This window comes from Puma concolor, chromosome B4 (genome assembly GCF_028749965.1).
Source record: "Puma concolor isolate L17-30 chromosome B4, mPumCon1.1.hap2, whole genome shotgun sequence".
Taxonomy (NCBI): Eukaryota; Metazoa; Chordata; class Mammalia; order Carnivora; family Felidae; genus Puma; species Puma concolor.
This window is the reverse complement of record NC_141673.1, coordinates 4,741,426-4,756,441: the sequence shown is the minus strand read 5'-3', so window position 1 is coordinate 4,756,441 and position 15,016 is coordinate 4,741,426. Positions and strand designations below refer to the sequence as shown.

At 58.2% G+C, this 15,016-nt stretch overlaps 1 protein-coding gene across 2 annotated transcripts in view; it reads right to left on the bottom strand.

The window, feature by feature from the left end:
• The window catches only part of PHF21B (PHD finger protein 21B), a 91,287-nt gene that overhangs the window by 10,382 nt on the left and 65,889 nt on the right, over positions 1-15,016 (bottom strand). For both annotated transcript variants that reach the window (XM_086712036.1, XM_086712037.1), the window contains exons 3-5: positions 12,569-12,661; positions 9,990-10,340; positions 7,716-7,856 (exon numbers count right to left, since the gene is read on the bottom strand). In XM_086712036.1, the coding sequence (XP_086568162.1) occupies positions 7,716-7,856; positions 9,990-10,340; positions 12,569-12,661 (585 nt within the window). The remainder of the gene's footprint in view (positions 1-7,715; positions 7,857-9,989; positions 10,341-12,568; positions 12,662-15,016) is intronic.

Genomic DNA, 15,016 nt, shown 5'->3' with positions numbered 1-15,016 from the left:
AGGGAGGGGCGCCTGGGTGGCTCAGTTAGTTGGGTGGCCGACTTCGGCTCAGGTCATGATCTCGAGGTCTGTGAGTTCGAGCCCCGTGTCGGGCTCTGTGCCGACAGCTCAGAGCCTGGAGCCTGTTTCAGATTCCGTGTCTCCCTCTCTCTCTGACCCTCCCCCAGGCACACTCTGTCTCTCTCTCTCTCTCTCCCTCTAAAAAATAAACATTAAAAAAATTTTTAAAAATTAACGTAGGGCATAATGACAACTTTGTGATACGCAATCTTCCCCCCCAAAACCGTGGTGTGCCTCTCTCTCTGTTCCTCTTCTGCCTTCGGGGGTTTAAACTTACCCTCCAGCGGGGTTTGACTGTTGTCAGCGTGTCTGTCCCTAGATATTTAATCTTTTTGTTGCTACTGTAAATACGGTTATCTGTAAGGCTTCTAACAGGCTGCTCTGTGTTTCTGTTGACGATTATCGATGTTTTGCATTAATACTAAACCCCGCTGCCTCTACAACTTCTGTCTGCAGATTTGTTTTCTTATCATCGATTCTCTTGGGTTTTCCAAATCATTCCAAATAGTGACTGTTTACTCTTCCATTTTTTTTACTTCTGTGCTGCTAAAAATAGTTCTCCCCCTCCATCTGTCAGCTTTACGTGATATTCTTTGATTCACTGAAAATCTCGGCTACGACGGAGACTCCCCCGGAGCTCACTCTGCCTCCCACCTTCTCTCACGGCCCCCCCACCCCCGACGCTACGGAGATGAAGCATTTGTACGCGATCGGAGAATGTCCTACTTCAGTTCTGACCTGACATCCTTACCCTTTTCGTTTCACCCCGCGGCTGAGTTTTGGAGCCGCCCGCCCGAGGGCTGGTGCCAGAGGGGCCCCGGTCTCCTCTGGGCCGGTGGGGGTCGAGCCAGGCCCACGGAACAGCATCTCCCGAGTCCTTAGCAGATTTAAAACCTATCTGGAGGGGGGCGCCTGGGAGTGGGGGGGGGGCTCGGTCGGTGAAGCGACCGACTCTTGACTTCGGCTCAGCACAATCTCACAGTTCGTGGGATCGAGCCCTGCGTCGGGCTCCGCGCTGACAACACAGAGCCTGTTTCAGATCCTCTGTCTCCCTCTCTCCGCCCCGCTCTCGCTCTCTCAAAAATAAATACACATTAAAAAAATAATAAAACCTTCCACGCAGATGGAGGCTTCCAGTTTGAAGGCCAGCTTGGCGGGACATAAAACCCTAGGCTCTTTCTGTCTCTCCTCAGGATCTTGTCGCAAACTCATGAACCGTGAGACCATGACCCGAGCCCTGAGCCGAAGTCGGACGCTCAACCGACTGAGCCATCCAGGCGACCCTTGCTTTGCTGGATTCTGGACTCAGATGCCGCGCGGGAAAGCCAAGGCCTGGCTGTTTTCCCTCTAAAGTGACGTGACTGCTTTTGCCCGGACGCCCTCCGGATCCCGCAGGGACCTGCCGGGTCACGTAGCAGGTGCACACGGCCATCTTCCCCGGTGCCTGGTACCAGGGCCACAGTCCGCGTGATGTGTGCATAAGTCTTCTTTGATTTCAGTCAACTTTTCTTGAAGTATATATTTAAAAAAATTTTTTTAAGTTTATTTATTGAGAGAGAGCCAAAGAGAGAGCGCACGAGCAAGCATGTGAACAGGGGAGGGGCAGAGAGAGAGACGGAGAAGGCCAAGCAGGCTCAGCGCAGAGCCCCATGGGGCGCTCAATGTGACAAACCGTGACCTGAGCAGAAACCAAGAGTCGGACGAGCCCCCCAATTCTATCTAAAACACCACGAAGCACCTCCACCCCATGGAAAGGAGGGCCTGTAAATTTTATTCCGGAAGGTGTGGGCTCACGTGAATGCAAGACTTACAACGTGATTAACGTGGCCGTGCAGCCTCCGGAAAGGGGATTGTGGGGTCCCCCAGATGCGGCCGACAGCGGTCCAGGCTGTGGTCTGCTGCCACCTGGTTTGAGTGCTGCTTCGGGGCCCTGGGGCTGGCCGCACGGTGGCAGGGACTCTAGGGACCCCCCTCGGTACCTGCACCCGCCTCGCGGGCCCCACCTGAGCGAACACCACCAACGTGGAGGCCAAGCTCCCGCCTCCTGGCGCCCCCCACCGGCCTCCCCCTGCCGCCACCCCGTCTTCCACGGAAGGTAACTCGAGCCACGGTCACTCGAGGACGGGAAATGGCAGCCAGGTGCCCGCCACGATACAGCCAAACCCCCATCACCGCGGCTGTCGCGGGAAGTGTCTCTTCGTCTGTCTGGCTCCGTGATCCTGGTAGGGCTCCCCGAAGCTGCCACTCCCGTCGTCATATCCTCTCTGCTGGTCTTCGAAGGGATCATTCTTTTCCTTCTTTTTAAAAAAATTTTTTCAGATGTCTTTTATTTTTGAGAGAGAGAGAGAGATACAGAGTAGGAGCAGGGGAGGGGCAGAGAGGGAGGCACAGAATCCAAAGCAGGCTCCGCGCTCCGAGCTGTCAGCACAGACACAACGCGGGGCTCGAACTCACGGACCGCGAGATCATGACCCGAGTCCAAGTCAGACGCTTAACCGACTGAGCCACCCAGGCGCCCCCCATACTTTTTTGCAACTCCGTGCTACACCCCTGGTGGCTATTCCAAAGCACTAATTATCTCCGTTCATCCTGTCTAGTAAGTTTTTTATGAAGTTTATTCGTTTCTTTTGAGAGAGAGAGAGAGAGAGCATGTGTGAACACTTGGGAGCAGGGAGGGGCAGAGAGAGAGGGACAGAGAATCTCAAGCAGTCTCCACCCTGTCCAACGCAGAGCCTGGCCCGGGGCTCGAACCTACGAACCGTGAGATCATGCCCTGAGCCGAAATCAAGAGTCGGACACTCAGCAGACTGAGCCCCCGAGGCGACCCCGTCCAGTAAGACTCTTAATTTCCACCAATCACCATGTTCTTCATCACCAAGATTTCCAAACGGGTTTTACATTCACCTGATCTCGCTTTAACTTTCATGACATCGTTTGCCCCGTTATTTCTTATTTATTCCAAAAAGGGGCTGTTATTCCCTTTAAAACACAAACTTGCCCGAGTACCCCGTAAACAAACTCGTGTGCAAGTCGTGGCTAGACGATGCCACAAAACGAAGTCCATCTTGAGGAAATTCACGTTCCACGCGTGGACTCTGTCATACTCCGCGTGGACCGCGTCACGTGTTCCAGAATTCTGTCCAGACTCATCTTGGGCACAGCTCCTCCTTCCTGTTCTGTGTTTCCGTTTTTGCCTCCCTCCTGCTCACCCCTCTCCCCCTCCCTCCCCCTCCCTCCCTCCCTCTCCCTCCCCCTCCTGCTCGCCCCTCCCTCCCCCTCCATCCCTCCCCCTTCCTCCACCTCCTGCTCTCCCCTCTCTCCCCCTCCCTCCCTCTCCTGCTTGCCCCTCTCCCCCTCCCTTTCCCTCCCCCTCCATCCCTCCACCTCCCCCTCTCCCCTCTCCCGCTCCCTCCCCCTCCCCCTCCCCAGGTGCGGCTGTGGCCTCAGGCTCAGGTTGGCTCCTTTCCTTCTTGAAGAGCTTATGGGACCCACACTGCCAGGTGTGAGCTCCCCCCCCTCCCCTGCCCTCCTGGTGGCCCTCACCCGATTCCGGCATTCCGGACCTGCAGCCCGGTGGCCCTAGGGTCCTGCTCACTGCTCGGGCATCTGGGACCCAGCACAGCGGCCTCTCTGTTGTCTCTTCCTGTCACCGGCTAGTCCCCAGGACCTGGCGTTTATTGCCCACCTACTCGTACCCACAAACGTCTTACATTTTTCCTGAAGCTCTCCCTTCCGGCTTAGCTCTTAAACTCAGGCAAACGACACCCGAAACCGGCCCTCAGGTGATGGCGACTGTCCCGTCAAGACCCGGCCCAGACCTCCAGGCCGTGACAGCCAAGCCCCCACCTCGTGCCTGCGCAGGTGGACCACGGAGTGACGCTGGAATGACGGGCAATCGCCTGAGCCTCAATATGATACCGAAACCTCCCCCCGGAGGAGCCTTCAGCCGCGTTTACAGGACACGCACTGGGTGCACTGGCAGCTTTCGTCAAGGCGCCCTGTCTCCCTACGATGACAAGCCTTCCCTGTCTACTCATCCTGACCCTAAACCTAAGGCACCCCCCCCCACCCCGGGCAGTCAGTGTCCAGAGCTATTCCAAAGCTGACTTTGTGTGCCAACTCCGCCTGGCGCGCCTGTGACTCCCCACGAAACGAACTCGCGTTGGTCCCGTGACGTTCCTACACTTTTTCTGCCGTTGTTGTGGGTCTGCCTCAGGGGGCTACCTCCAAGTCGGAACCCCGAGCCGCCCGGGATCGGTTTCAAGAAGCGGGGGGTGCCTTGGTTATTTCTGAAGTTTAGAAAGATCCTTCTAGCTACTGGGAGGACAGACAGGGAGGAACCCGTCCAGGGGCAGGAACGGGGGCCGTGGTGACCCGGACGGCGTGGGCATCTGTGCGCACGGGTCCCGCCCAGGGAGGTGGCCGCAGTCAGGGCTCGTGCGGGGCTGGGGCCCCTGCAGTCCTCGTGCTGCTCTGACGGCGGCCAGTCTCAGTCAGGTGCTGCCCGAGGCCAGGATGAGGGGCGGCACAGGCAAGGCCACAGCTGTGTCCTAAAGGTGGCCGTGGGCCTCGAGACAGGGCCGAGGGGAGAGAGCCTTGGAGTCATTCCGGGTGCCGGTAAACTCGGTGTTCCCTTCCCTTCAGCGGGGCTCCGGGCTGCAGGCACCCTGGGCTCGCTCATGCAGCCCCGGGAGCCTCCATTGCCACCAGCCACCCCGGACGCCAGCCCACTCCTCCGGCGAAGCTTCTGGGGCAGGGGCCGCCCTGGCCTCGGGAGCTCTTGACTCGGGCTCTTGGTGAACGGGCTCAAAGGGCGCCACAGAGCCCCGCATCGGCCGCGCACAACCGCTCCCAGACCCCGTGTTATAAAAAAGAAAGTTTAATAAGGATTTTTACGCCGGGACGTGTTGTAATTGCCAGTTCTATTTAAGTCATTACACGTATTTACGCTAATTATGTAGTTAAATGTAATTATACTAATTGTATAAACGCACAATAACCGGGTGAGATATACTTTGAGGGAACACAGAGAATCCGCCCGGAAAACCTCCAGGAAGGCTGCGGGTCCCCGTGGGAAGACACAGGGGCGCAGGCAGAGGCCGGCCCGGGGCTCACCGCGCACGCAGCAGGTGCGCAAACGTCACGGAGGGACGGAACGGAGGGCCTCCTGAGACAAATCGGGCCCAAGGACACCCGGTTATCTCAGCCTCAGTGAATGGTCGACTCTGAATCGAAGCTACTCCCAAAAAGCCAACGGGCTTTCTGGACACGCCAAAGGACAATAATGAAGTCACTCTCCCGCTCAAGGATATTCCATGGCTCCCCACTGCCCAAGGAATGAAGCTGCACCACGGCAGCCAGCATGCAGGCCCCCCAGGGTCAGGCTCCAACGTCTCTCCGACCCTGGGTTTAGGGTTTTCTCACGCACACGTGCCACCTGAGCTCCAAGCAGACCCGCTGGCTTTCCTGGGCCTGCTAAATGCCTTCTCACATCCACGAGATTGTGCAAGCAATGTCCTCTGCACAACACGCTGTCCCTCCTGCCTCTGCCCCGCCCCTCCTCTGCAAAGCCTTCCCCAGTCGTTCCGGGTGGAAACACAAGCTCCTTCTCCCTGCTCCTACCTCCCACCGCTCTGAATGTGAGCTTCTCTGATGGCACCTGACATTTAAAAAAAAATTTTTTTTTATGTTTATTTATTTTTGAGAGAGAGAGACAGACAGACAGAGAGCAAGCAGGGGAGGGGCAGAGAGAGAGGGAGACACGGAATCCCAAGCAGGCTCCGAGCTGTCAGCACGGAGCCCGACGTGGGGCTCGAACCCACGAACCGCGAGATCGTGACCTGAGCCAAAGTCGGACGCTTCACCGACGGAGTCACCCAGGCTCCCCGACACTTGACACTTTTTAACCCAAGCTGAAGTCCTGGTGGTCGTGCCGGGAGGAGTGAGTTCCCCCGGGGCCAGGGCTCCAACTGCCCCATCTCCACGTCCCTACCCTCAGCACGGAGCCTGGCACGGAGCAAACTCTAAGACATGTCCGAAGAGTAAGTGAATGAACGGAAGAAAGGCTGACTTCTTTTGATAACGACAGCCCGTTGGTTTAAAAGAATCGTAAGGGCTCAGGAAATGACAGATATCGGCAAGGATGCGGAGGAGGCACCGTTGGTGGGAATGCACGCTGGTGCAGCCGCTCTGGAAAACAGTATGCGGGAGTCCTCAAAAAACTGAAAACAGAATTACCCTACGACCCAGCAATAGCGCTACTGGGAATTTACCCAAAGGACACAAAAGTGCTGATTCGAAGGGGCACATGCACCCCAATGTTTACAGCAGTATTATCAACAACAGCAAAGTATGGGAAGAGCCCCGAGTGTCCATCGACGGACGACTGGATAAAGATGATGTGGTGTAGACGATGCGGTATATACACAGACGCCGTGGAATACTACTCAGCGATGGAAAAGAATGAAATCTTACCATTTGCGATGACGTGGGTGGAACTGGACGGTATTACGCTAAGTGAAGTAAGTCAGGCAGAGAAAGACAGATGTCATCTGAGAAACTTACAGAAGACCATGGGGGAAGGGAAGGAAAAATACGATAAAAACAGAGAGGGAGGCAAACCATAAGAGACTCTCAGATACAGAGAACGAACAGGGCTGATGCGGGTAGGGGGTGGGGGGGAGGAGGAGGGGAAAATGGCGGTGGGCACTGAGGAGGGCACTTGCTGGGGTGAGGACCACGTAGTGTAAGTGACGAATCGCGGGAATCTCCCCCCAAAACCAAGAGCACGCTGTGCACACTGCATGTTAGCCAACTTGACAATACATTATGTAAAGAACAGCAACAACAAAGAAAGAATCACAAGTTGCTGTAGGAGCCCAGAGGGATCTCTTCTGCCCAGTGAGGTGAGGTGGTCAGGGAAGGCTGCCTGGAGGAGAGGATGTCTGAAGTGAATCTCATCGGACAAACAAATAGGGGAGAAAAGGGGGGTCAGGTGAGGGTAGCCGCATGGAAAAAGGCCCAAAGGGTTGACTTTGGCCCAGGATGGCCGAGGACAGAAGCAGTAACACAAGAATGGTCACCCGCTGTCCCTGAAAGTTAACAAAGAATGACCTTGAATTAGCTGCTGGCCTCTTCCACTCCCTGGTGCAGGTGGCTCTGTGTTAGCCACGGAGAAGGATGCCATTCGTCCCTCCTCCTTCAGGTGGGGGTGGGGGAGGAGGCACTCACGTGCAATTTCTGGAAAGTTCTACAGGAACTTCGGAGAGACATCTGCCTCTCCAGCGCCAGCCTTGGCTGCAGCTGGCTTCTGAGGCATTCGGGGTCTCGCTCTGCCCACCGGAGGGCCGTGCGTGTGCGCCGCCCGGAGCAGCCCCGTCCCCTGGACTGAGCAGACCCCGACCCGCGGGATCTTCCCAAGGACGCTGCCAGGAACGCTCACCACCCGCATTATAGACAGAGACACAGACAGGACCTGCCCCCGGTCACACTTCTAGAAAGCTGGCGGCAGGAAATGCAAAGCCAGGCGCCTGCTTCTAGAATCTGTGCAAACGTCCGCCCCACAGCGCCACTCCGCGAGCCCATCTGCAAGACGCAAGGCCGAGGCCCAACCCCAGGGAGCTTCTGTTGTCCCTGCCCGACCCCGGCCACCCTACCTCGGGGTTCTCCTGGCTCGGGGGCCGGTCTTCCTTCTTCTTTTTGGTGGCCTGAGCTCCCTGAGATGGCTCCTCCGTGGGCGGCCGTGGCTCCGCCGTGCTCTCGGGCTGCGTCTGCACTTGAGGCTGGATGATGATGACCTGGAAGTGGCGGGGGAGGGGGGAGGGGTGAGGGGGGGAGAACTGGGGAGGGAGAGGGGCCTTGGAAGGCGGGATCACAGCTGCGGAGGAGGCTCTCGGGCCCAGGGGGCGCCTGCCCCCAGGGTGTGCGCCTCCAGCCCACCCTTCACACCGGGAGGAGGGTCTGCACGAGGCTGGGCCTGGTTTAGGAACCAGAAGGGCCTGGGTTCAGGCCTCCGCTGGCATGTCGCGGCTGTGTGGCCTCGGGGCGGTCACTTTGCTTCTCTGAGCCTCAGCTTCCTCGCAATAAACACCCACCTCCAGGGAGGCGGTGGAGACCCGGGCAGCAGAGACTCAAGAAAGGTTGGTTTCTTTACCCCTACCTCAAATGCAGGTAAACGGAGGCCAGGAGGGCTCAGATTTGCCGCCTGAGGTCATCAGGGGTCTATCTGTCTGCAGGGCCCAGCCTGCCCACTCCCCAGCATGCCCCTGGGCCCCCGGGCCACTGTGTCTGAGGCTCTCACATCTGGCCTCAGCGAGGTGGGGGCGAGAAGGGGGAGGTAGACTCCAGACCCAGCTCAGTATCGCCCAGAGCGGCCCCACTCCAGCCAGCTTCCATCAGGGTTCAGGGTAACCGTGTGGTTTGATCAAAGGGTCTGCGGCTGAAAAGTCAGAAAGGGATTCGTGCAGCCCAGCCTCTCCCTCCCTCCATCTGTGGCTCAACTATTTTATTAATTGTTTTGGGCAGGGAATTGGCAAAGGATCGCTATCTTGCACGGATCCGAGGGAAGGAATTCACCAGGAGCAGCCAGCCAGGGTCTGACCCAAGCCAGGAAGAACCTGAACTTGTATTTCTCCCCCTGAGAACATGACTGTCTCGTGAATTTGGAGCTCCTGAGCACGAAGAGAAAACGCATTCTGTTTTTCGGCTGGCTCGAGGAGAGGTTCTTTGTTCTCCTTTGTATCACAATTTTAAAACCCCAGAATTCTCGGGATGGGGAAAAAAAAAAAAGGTCCCTCTTTATATTCGTGGGAAGAAAAACGTTAAGATCCCCAGTAGAAAACAGGGCAAAAAATATCCTCAAGCGAGTCACGTTGAAGGAGACAGGATTCTTGAAAAGTATAGAGGAAACATTCGAGCTTCCTAATAACCAAAGGAATTCAACTTTGAACAGCGAGCATCTGTTCGCACCGATTAAACAGCAAAAAGCGTTTAAAGTGGCAACATGGAATGCTGCTGAGGTTGCAGTGAAAAGGGCACTCATCCCACAAACGCCTGCTGAGCTCCCCCCTCGTGACCGGCCGTGGTCCTGAGGGCCACGTCTCCCCCACCTGACCACGGCTTGTCCTAACCGAGGATCCCCCGGGCTACCGTCCGCGGGTGGCAGGGCCCAGAATGACAATACTGCCAGAAATACACCGTGTGCAACCACGTACAGGAGCAGGAAAGCGGGCCGCCAGCTCCCAGGCTGGGAATTAGGAGGGACGCTGGCCATCGGCAAGACAGGGGCCTTGTGGCAGATCCCGAACTAGGGACAGAGGACAAGGGCCACCGAGAAGAAGCGGTGCCTTTCACGCAGCCCCAGAGGCCTCGAGCCGCACAAGCACCAAGGAGTTCGGAGAGGGACACAGAGAGGATCTGAGTTTCGGTTTTCAATCTTGCCAAGACATCACGGGTTTTCCTTCCGGGCACCTGGCGTCCCCGAAGGTCCTTGGCTACCCAACGACACTGGCCAGAGACCCGTCGTCACCAGCTCCGGCCTCCTCCGGGCACAGACCTCACTGCCCAGTTAATGACTCCCGTGAATGAAGTCGCTCATTCACTGCCCAATCATCGTTTTTCCACCGATACAGATGCATTCGGCCACGCGTTTCGGCCACACACCCGCCCGTCCGTGCCGCCCCGTTCACGTGTGGAGCCGTTCCCCTTCGTGCCTCGTTCCCACCACCATCCCTTCCGCCACCGACTCCCTCCCTCCCTCGCTGGGTCGTTCCTTCGTGCCCCAGGCGCTCGAGCACTGACCCCTCTCCTGACGGCTCATTCGCGCCTCTGTTCACACCCGCTTGGTTCACCGGGGCCCTCGGGTGGTCACTCCAGCAGCCACCCGCCCACTCTGTCCGGGCCTCCCGCGCCTGCGGGCACAACACACCCACCTTCTTGTCGGCACTGATGAGGAGGGGCTGGACCATGACGCTGTCGCTGACCACAGACACGGCGGTGCTGGGGGCGATGGCGGTGGCATTGTTGGGGGCGGTGGAGATGATGGCGTAGGCCACCCCGGCGCCGCTCAGGGGGGAGGTGATGGCCGAGGACTCGGCGAGGGCCTGGGGCTGGCTGCTGGGCGTCGGCACATGGCTCACGGTGTTGTTGGCGGTGGGGAGGGCCGGGCTGGGGTTCTTGACGCTGACCACGGTGGCCTTCTGGAACGTGGGGGGCTGCTTGGGGGGCCGGTCCCGGCCTGGGGTGACGGGGAGGCTGTCTGGAATCAGAGTCTTTGGCCTAACCTGGGGAGGGAGGGAAGGACAGTCGCACGGCGGGGCGGACACACAGGCAGGCGGGGTGACGACAGACGCGGAGGAGGGGCGGGCCCCGAACACAGCCGGGACTCGGGAAGGGGGGAGCCCAGGCACGGACGCGGCCGGGCTCGGAGGCCTCCCGGGTGAGAGGCCGCGGGGCCCAGCTCCGGACCCAAGCCCCTTCCGGCTCAACCCAAAATGGTGACGAGCAGGAGGGCGATGGGAAAGCTGCACATGGGCCAGTTGGGTGCCCTCTGGCTCCAGCCGCAAAGCCGCGAGCTCTCCCGGAAGACAGAAGTCCACACGGCGCTGTCATTGCGGGGGGGGGGGGGGGACTGGGAGGGGCCACCGGGGGCTCCCGGCCCCGCTCAGTCTGCTTCGTGATCGGGGTGGGGGCTGCCGCTGCGTCCCCTGCGGAAGCCACCAGGCCGGGAGCCACATCGCGCTCTGCGAGGCCCACGCACGCGGAGTGAAAGCAGGCGCAGGCAGCCACGACGCGGTTCCGGCCAGCGCTCTGGACGGCTGGTCTGGGGCCGGCCCTGCCCCTCCGGGACCCGTGTGGTGCCGGACACGCGCCTCATCCGTGCGCTGGGGGTGGGGAGAAGGCGCAACGTGTGCGTCCTGTCAGCTGTCGCCAGCTCCCCTGCTTTCCTGCGACCAGAAACGAGCCTCACGCCAACCCCGTGACATCTGCCCTAGGGCCACCTTCTTAGGGACAAGGAGGCAGAAGAGGGCCTGCCTTGTCTTACCTTACCGGCCCCCCCCCCCCCCCCCCCCCGTGACCGCGTTGTGAAGCAGGTACGTTGGCCTATCCTACAGATGAGCAAATGGAGGCCTGGAGAGGAAGGGGCTTCCCCAGGGAGAAGAACAAGGCTCCAGCCGTCGTTAGGGCAGAGGGACGTGCACGCGGGACCTCCACGAGCCTGCCAGGTGTTGGCGTGGGCTGGCGGCGGGCTGGGTTGGCTCCACCCATGCCCTCGTGGAGGGAGGGGTTCGGAGTGGCTCCCACAGGGCTCCGGGACCTTGAGCAGGTCACCTCGGTGCGGCGTGCCCCTCAGTCTCGTCCACCTGCTCCTCGCCAGGGCCCGCCAGGGAGCTGGCCTCCCTTCTAGTGCCCTGCCCTTCCCCCGCCAGCTGGGCCCTCCTGCCATCGGGGCACTCCCCCAGGCGCGTGATCCTGTCCTGCTGCGTCCTTGGCACACGGGGTCAGGATCAGAGCCCGGCACAAACACCGATTCTGAACGTGAGAACCTCGGGAAGTTTCCTTCTTCTGGTCCTCGCCCGCCTTGGGCCAGCCTGGGGACCCGCCGTCCTCTTGGGGTGGGGGGTGGACCGGGTGGGCGGCGGTTGGGGCGGGGGGCGGGGGACCTCCCAGCTGCGATGTCCGTTCAGGTCAAGTGAGGCCGTTCTGGGCCGCCGGTTCCTCCCAGGTCACTCCGGGTTTGGTCCACACTGGCCAACTCACACCACATAATCCCAACTCCAGACGGGGGGCGAGCCGTGCCCAGGCTGCAGGGGCTGGGCCTCCAAGCCCGAGAACACGGATGCGGGGGACCCCAGAGCTCATGACTTGCGGGAGCCGTCCTCCCCTCTGGGGCCAGCAGCCCTGGCGGGCCACCGGGCACACAACACTCGCTCAACACAGCCGAGCACCGGTGAACCGCTAGCCTGCACCTGCTCCGTACCAGGACGCCTCTGTGCCGTCCGATTCATCCCCCCGGCCACCAAGGAGCCACCTGCACCAGCCCCTTTGCAGCACAGGAGATTCGGTCCAGGAGGGTCGAGAGGCCAGGCGACTTGTCCAAAGTGCGGAGCCCAGGCACGGACTAGCCGAGCACCTCGCTGCCTCCCCGAATGAATCATCTTGGGCAGAGTTTCTCGTGCTGCTTTAACTGTGACCGAAACGCCTGTGACCTCGCGACCCGGTCCGGACACAAGGGATTCGAGAAACAATGCCTTTGGTGCATCTTGCTACGTTCTGTCCTATTCTAGTCCAGCCTCGTTGATTCCGTGAAAACAGAAAAAGTCCTGGTCACGACCCACTAAAAGGATTCTGCAATTCCTCACTGTCGACACTGGGTCTACTCGGAACGTCCGTCTCCTCCTCTCACAGGCAGGAGAGGCAGGGGAGGGAAGGGACGGGAGCACATCCTCGGCGCCAGAGGGGCTGGGGACAGACAGACAGACTCTCCGGGGCCCACCTGCGAGCTGCTTACCTGAGGTAGCACGGCCACTCCTTGTCCGGCCAACCTCTGCAAGGAGCTGACCTGAGGACCCGTGACAGGCACTGCAGTGATGGTTCCCAAAGCCTGCAAGACAGGAGGAGGCGCTGAGCCAGGACCACGGGGACACGGCGCTGAGACCATGAGGCCCACCCGGCGGGTGCGTGGCTCCTGCCGGGCTGGCCGAGCAGCCCGCCCTTCCCCGCCCTTCCCTTCCTTCATCAGGAGTTTACGATCACCGAGGTAACTTGGTCATGTAAGAAATTCTGGAAACTAGGAGCGCCTGGGTGGCTCAGTCGGTTAAATGTCCGACTTCGGCTCAGGTCACGATCTCGCGGTTCGTGAGTTCAAGCCCCGCGTCAGGCTCTGTGCTGACGGCTCGGAGCCTGGAGCCTGGTTCACATTCTGTGTCTCCCTCTCTCTCTGACCCTCCCCCGTTCATGCTCTGTCTCTCTCTCTCTCTCAAAAATAAATAAACGTTAAAAAAAAATTTAAAAAAAAAAAAAGAAAAGAAATTCTGGAAACTAGAGCGAGAGAAAGGACGGCATCATCCAGAAAATAATTAGCCCTGAGGCACCTCAGCTTTTTCTCTTTTTTAATGTTACTTATTTATTTTGAGAGAGAGAGAGAGAGAGAGAGAGAGAGAGGGAGGGGCAGAGAGAGAGCTAGAGAGAGAGAGAAAATCCCAAACAGGCTCCCAGCTGTCAGCACATAGCCCGACACGGGGCTCGACCCCACGACCCTGGGATCATGACCCGAGCTGAAATTAAGTGTCAGACGCTTAATCGTCTGCAACACCCAGGTGCCTTGACTTCTTATTTATTTATTTATTTATTTATTTATTTATTTATTATCTACTTATTTTGGGGGGGGCAAGTGAGCGTGGGGCAGAGAGGGGGAGAGAGAGAGAGAAGAAGGCTGGAGCTCACCCAATGTGAGGCCCCAACTTATTTATTTATTTTGGGGGCGGGGGACGCAAGTGCGTGAGGGGCAAAGAGAAAAGGAGAGAGAGAGAGAGAGAGAGAGAGAGAGAATCCCACGGTGGGGGCAGAGAGGGAGAGAAAGGGAGGGAGAGAGAAGCAGGTCTCACCCGAAGCAGGGCTCATGCTCACCCGACTGGGGGCTGGAACTCATGGACCTGGGCCAAAGTCTGAGGTTTAACCGACCGAGCCACCCACACACCCCCCAACTTGCTTTTTTAAAAGTAAGGTTTTTCACATGGATACCTGTACACTAAAAACCAAGAAAAATGAACTTGAATCCATACGTGGCGCAATATTTTAAAAACCACAGCAAAATGAAGCAGAGCCTAAATGTAAAACCTAGAAATACAAAGCATCTAGGAAAAAACCACAGGAGAAAATCTTTGGGACCCTCGGGTAGGCAAAGAGTCATACGTTTAACACCAAAAGCATGATCCATATGAGAATGAATTAGTAAACTGGGCTACAAAAAGAATTTAAAAACTCCTGAAGCTTACCTGTGAAGAGAGTAGAAAGCCCCAGACTGGGAAAAACACACTTAAAAGTTGGCTGATAAAAGACTGGTGTCCAGACTTCGACTAACTCTTGAGGGGCGCCTGGATGGCTCGGTCAGTTGAGCGTCTGACTTCAGCTCAGGTCATGATCTCCCGGTTCGTGGGTTCGAGCCCCGTGTCGGGCTCTGTGCTGACAGATCAGAGCCTGGAGCTGCTTCGGATTCTGTGTCTCCCTCTCTCCCTCTCTCTCTCTCCCTCCCCCCTCCCCGGCTCACTCTGTCTCTCAAAAATAAACAAACATTAAAAAAACCCAAAAAACTCTCGAAACACGCTAATCAGAAAACGTGATGAAAACAATGAACACAAGATCCGAACGGATACTTCACTAAAGACACGTGGACGGCAAACAAGCCCCCAAGAAGATGCTAGACAGCGTCGGTCATTCGGGAAGTGCTCACTAAAGCCCCAATGAGGCACTCCTCCCGCCTCCTCGGGGAGGGACCAGATCGGGACGTGGTGGTGACAGACAGCAGCTGACCCACGGCTCCTGGGAACGTAAGAGGGCACAGTAACCCCAGAAAACAGTCTGCCCGTTTCTCAAAAAGTTAAACGCACATTTACTGCTATGGACTGAATGTGCGTGCCCCCCCCAAATCACATGTTGGGAGTCCAGGCTCTCGATGTGGGGGTGTCAGGAGGTGGGGACTTTGGGAAGTGTTCAGTCAGGAGGGTGGAGCCTTATGAACTCGGTGGGATTAGCGTCGTGTAAAAAGAGCCCCAGAGAGACCGCTAGCCCCTTACCCCACGCGAGGTCTCAGCGAGAAGAGGGCACCCGAACACAGAGGCGCCCCGATCTGGGACTTCCAGACGTCCCGTTTGGGAACGGCCTAAATGCCACCAGGCCCGCAGCTGAACAACCTGTGCTGTCTGCACCCAACGGGGCATCGCCCGGTGATCAAAAGGAA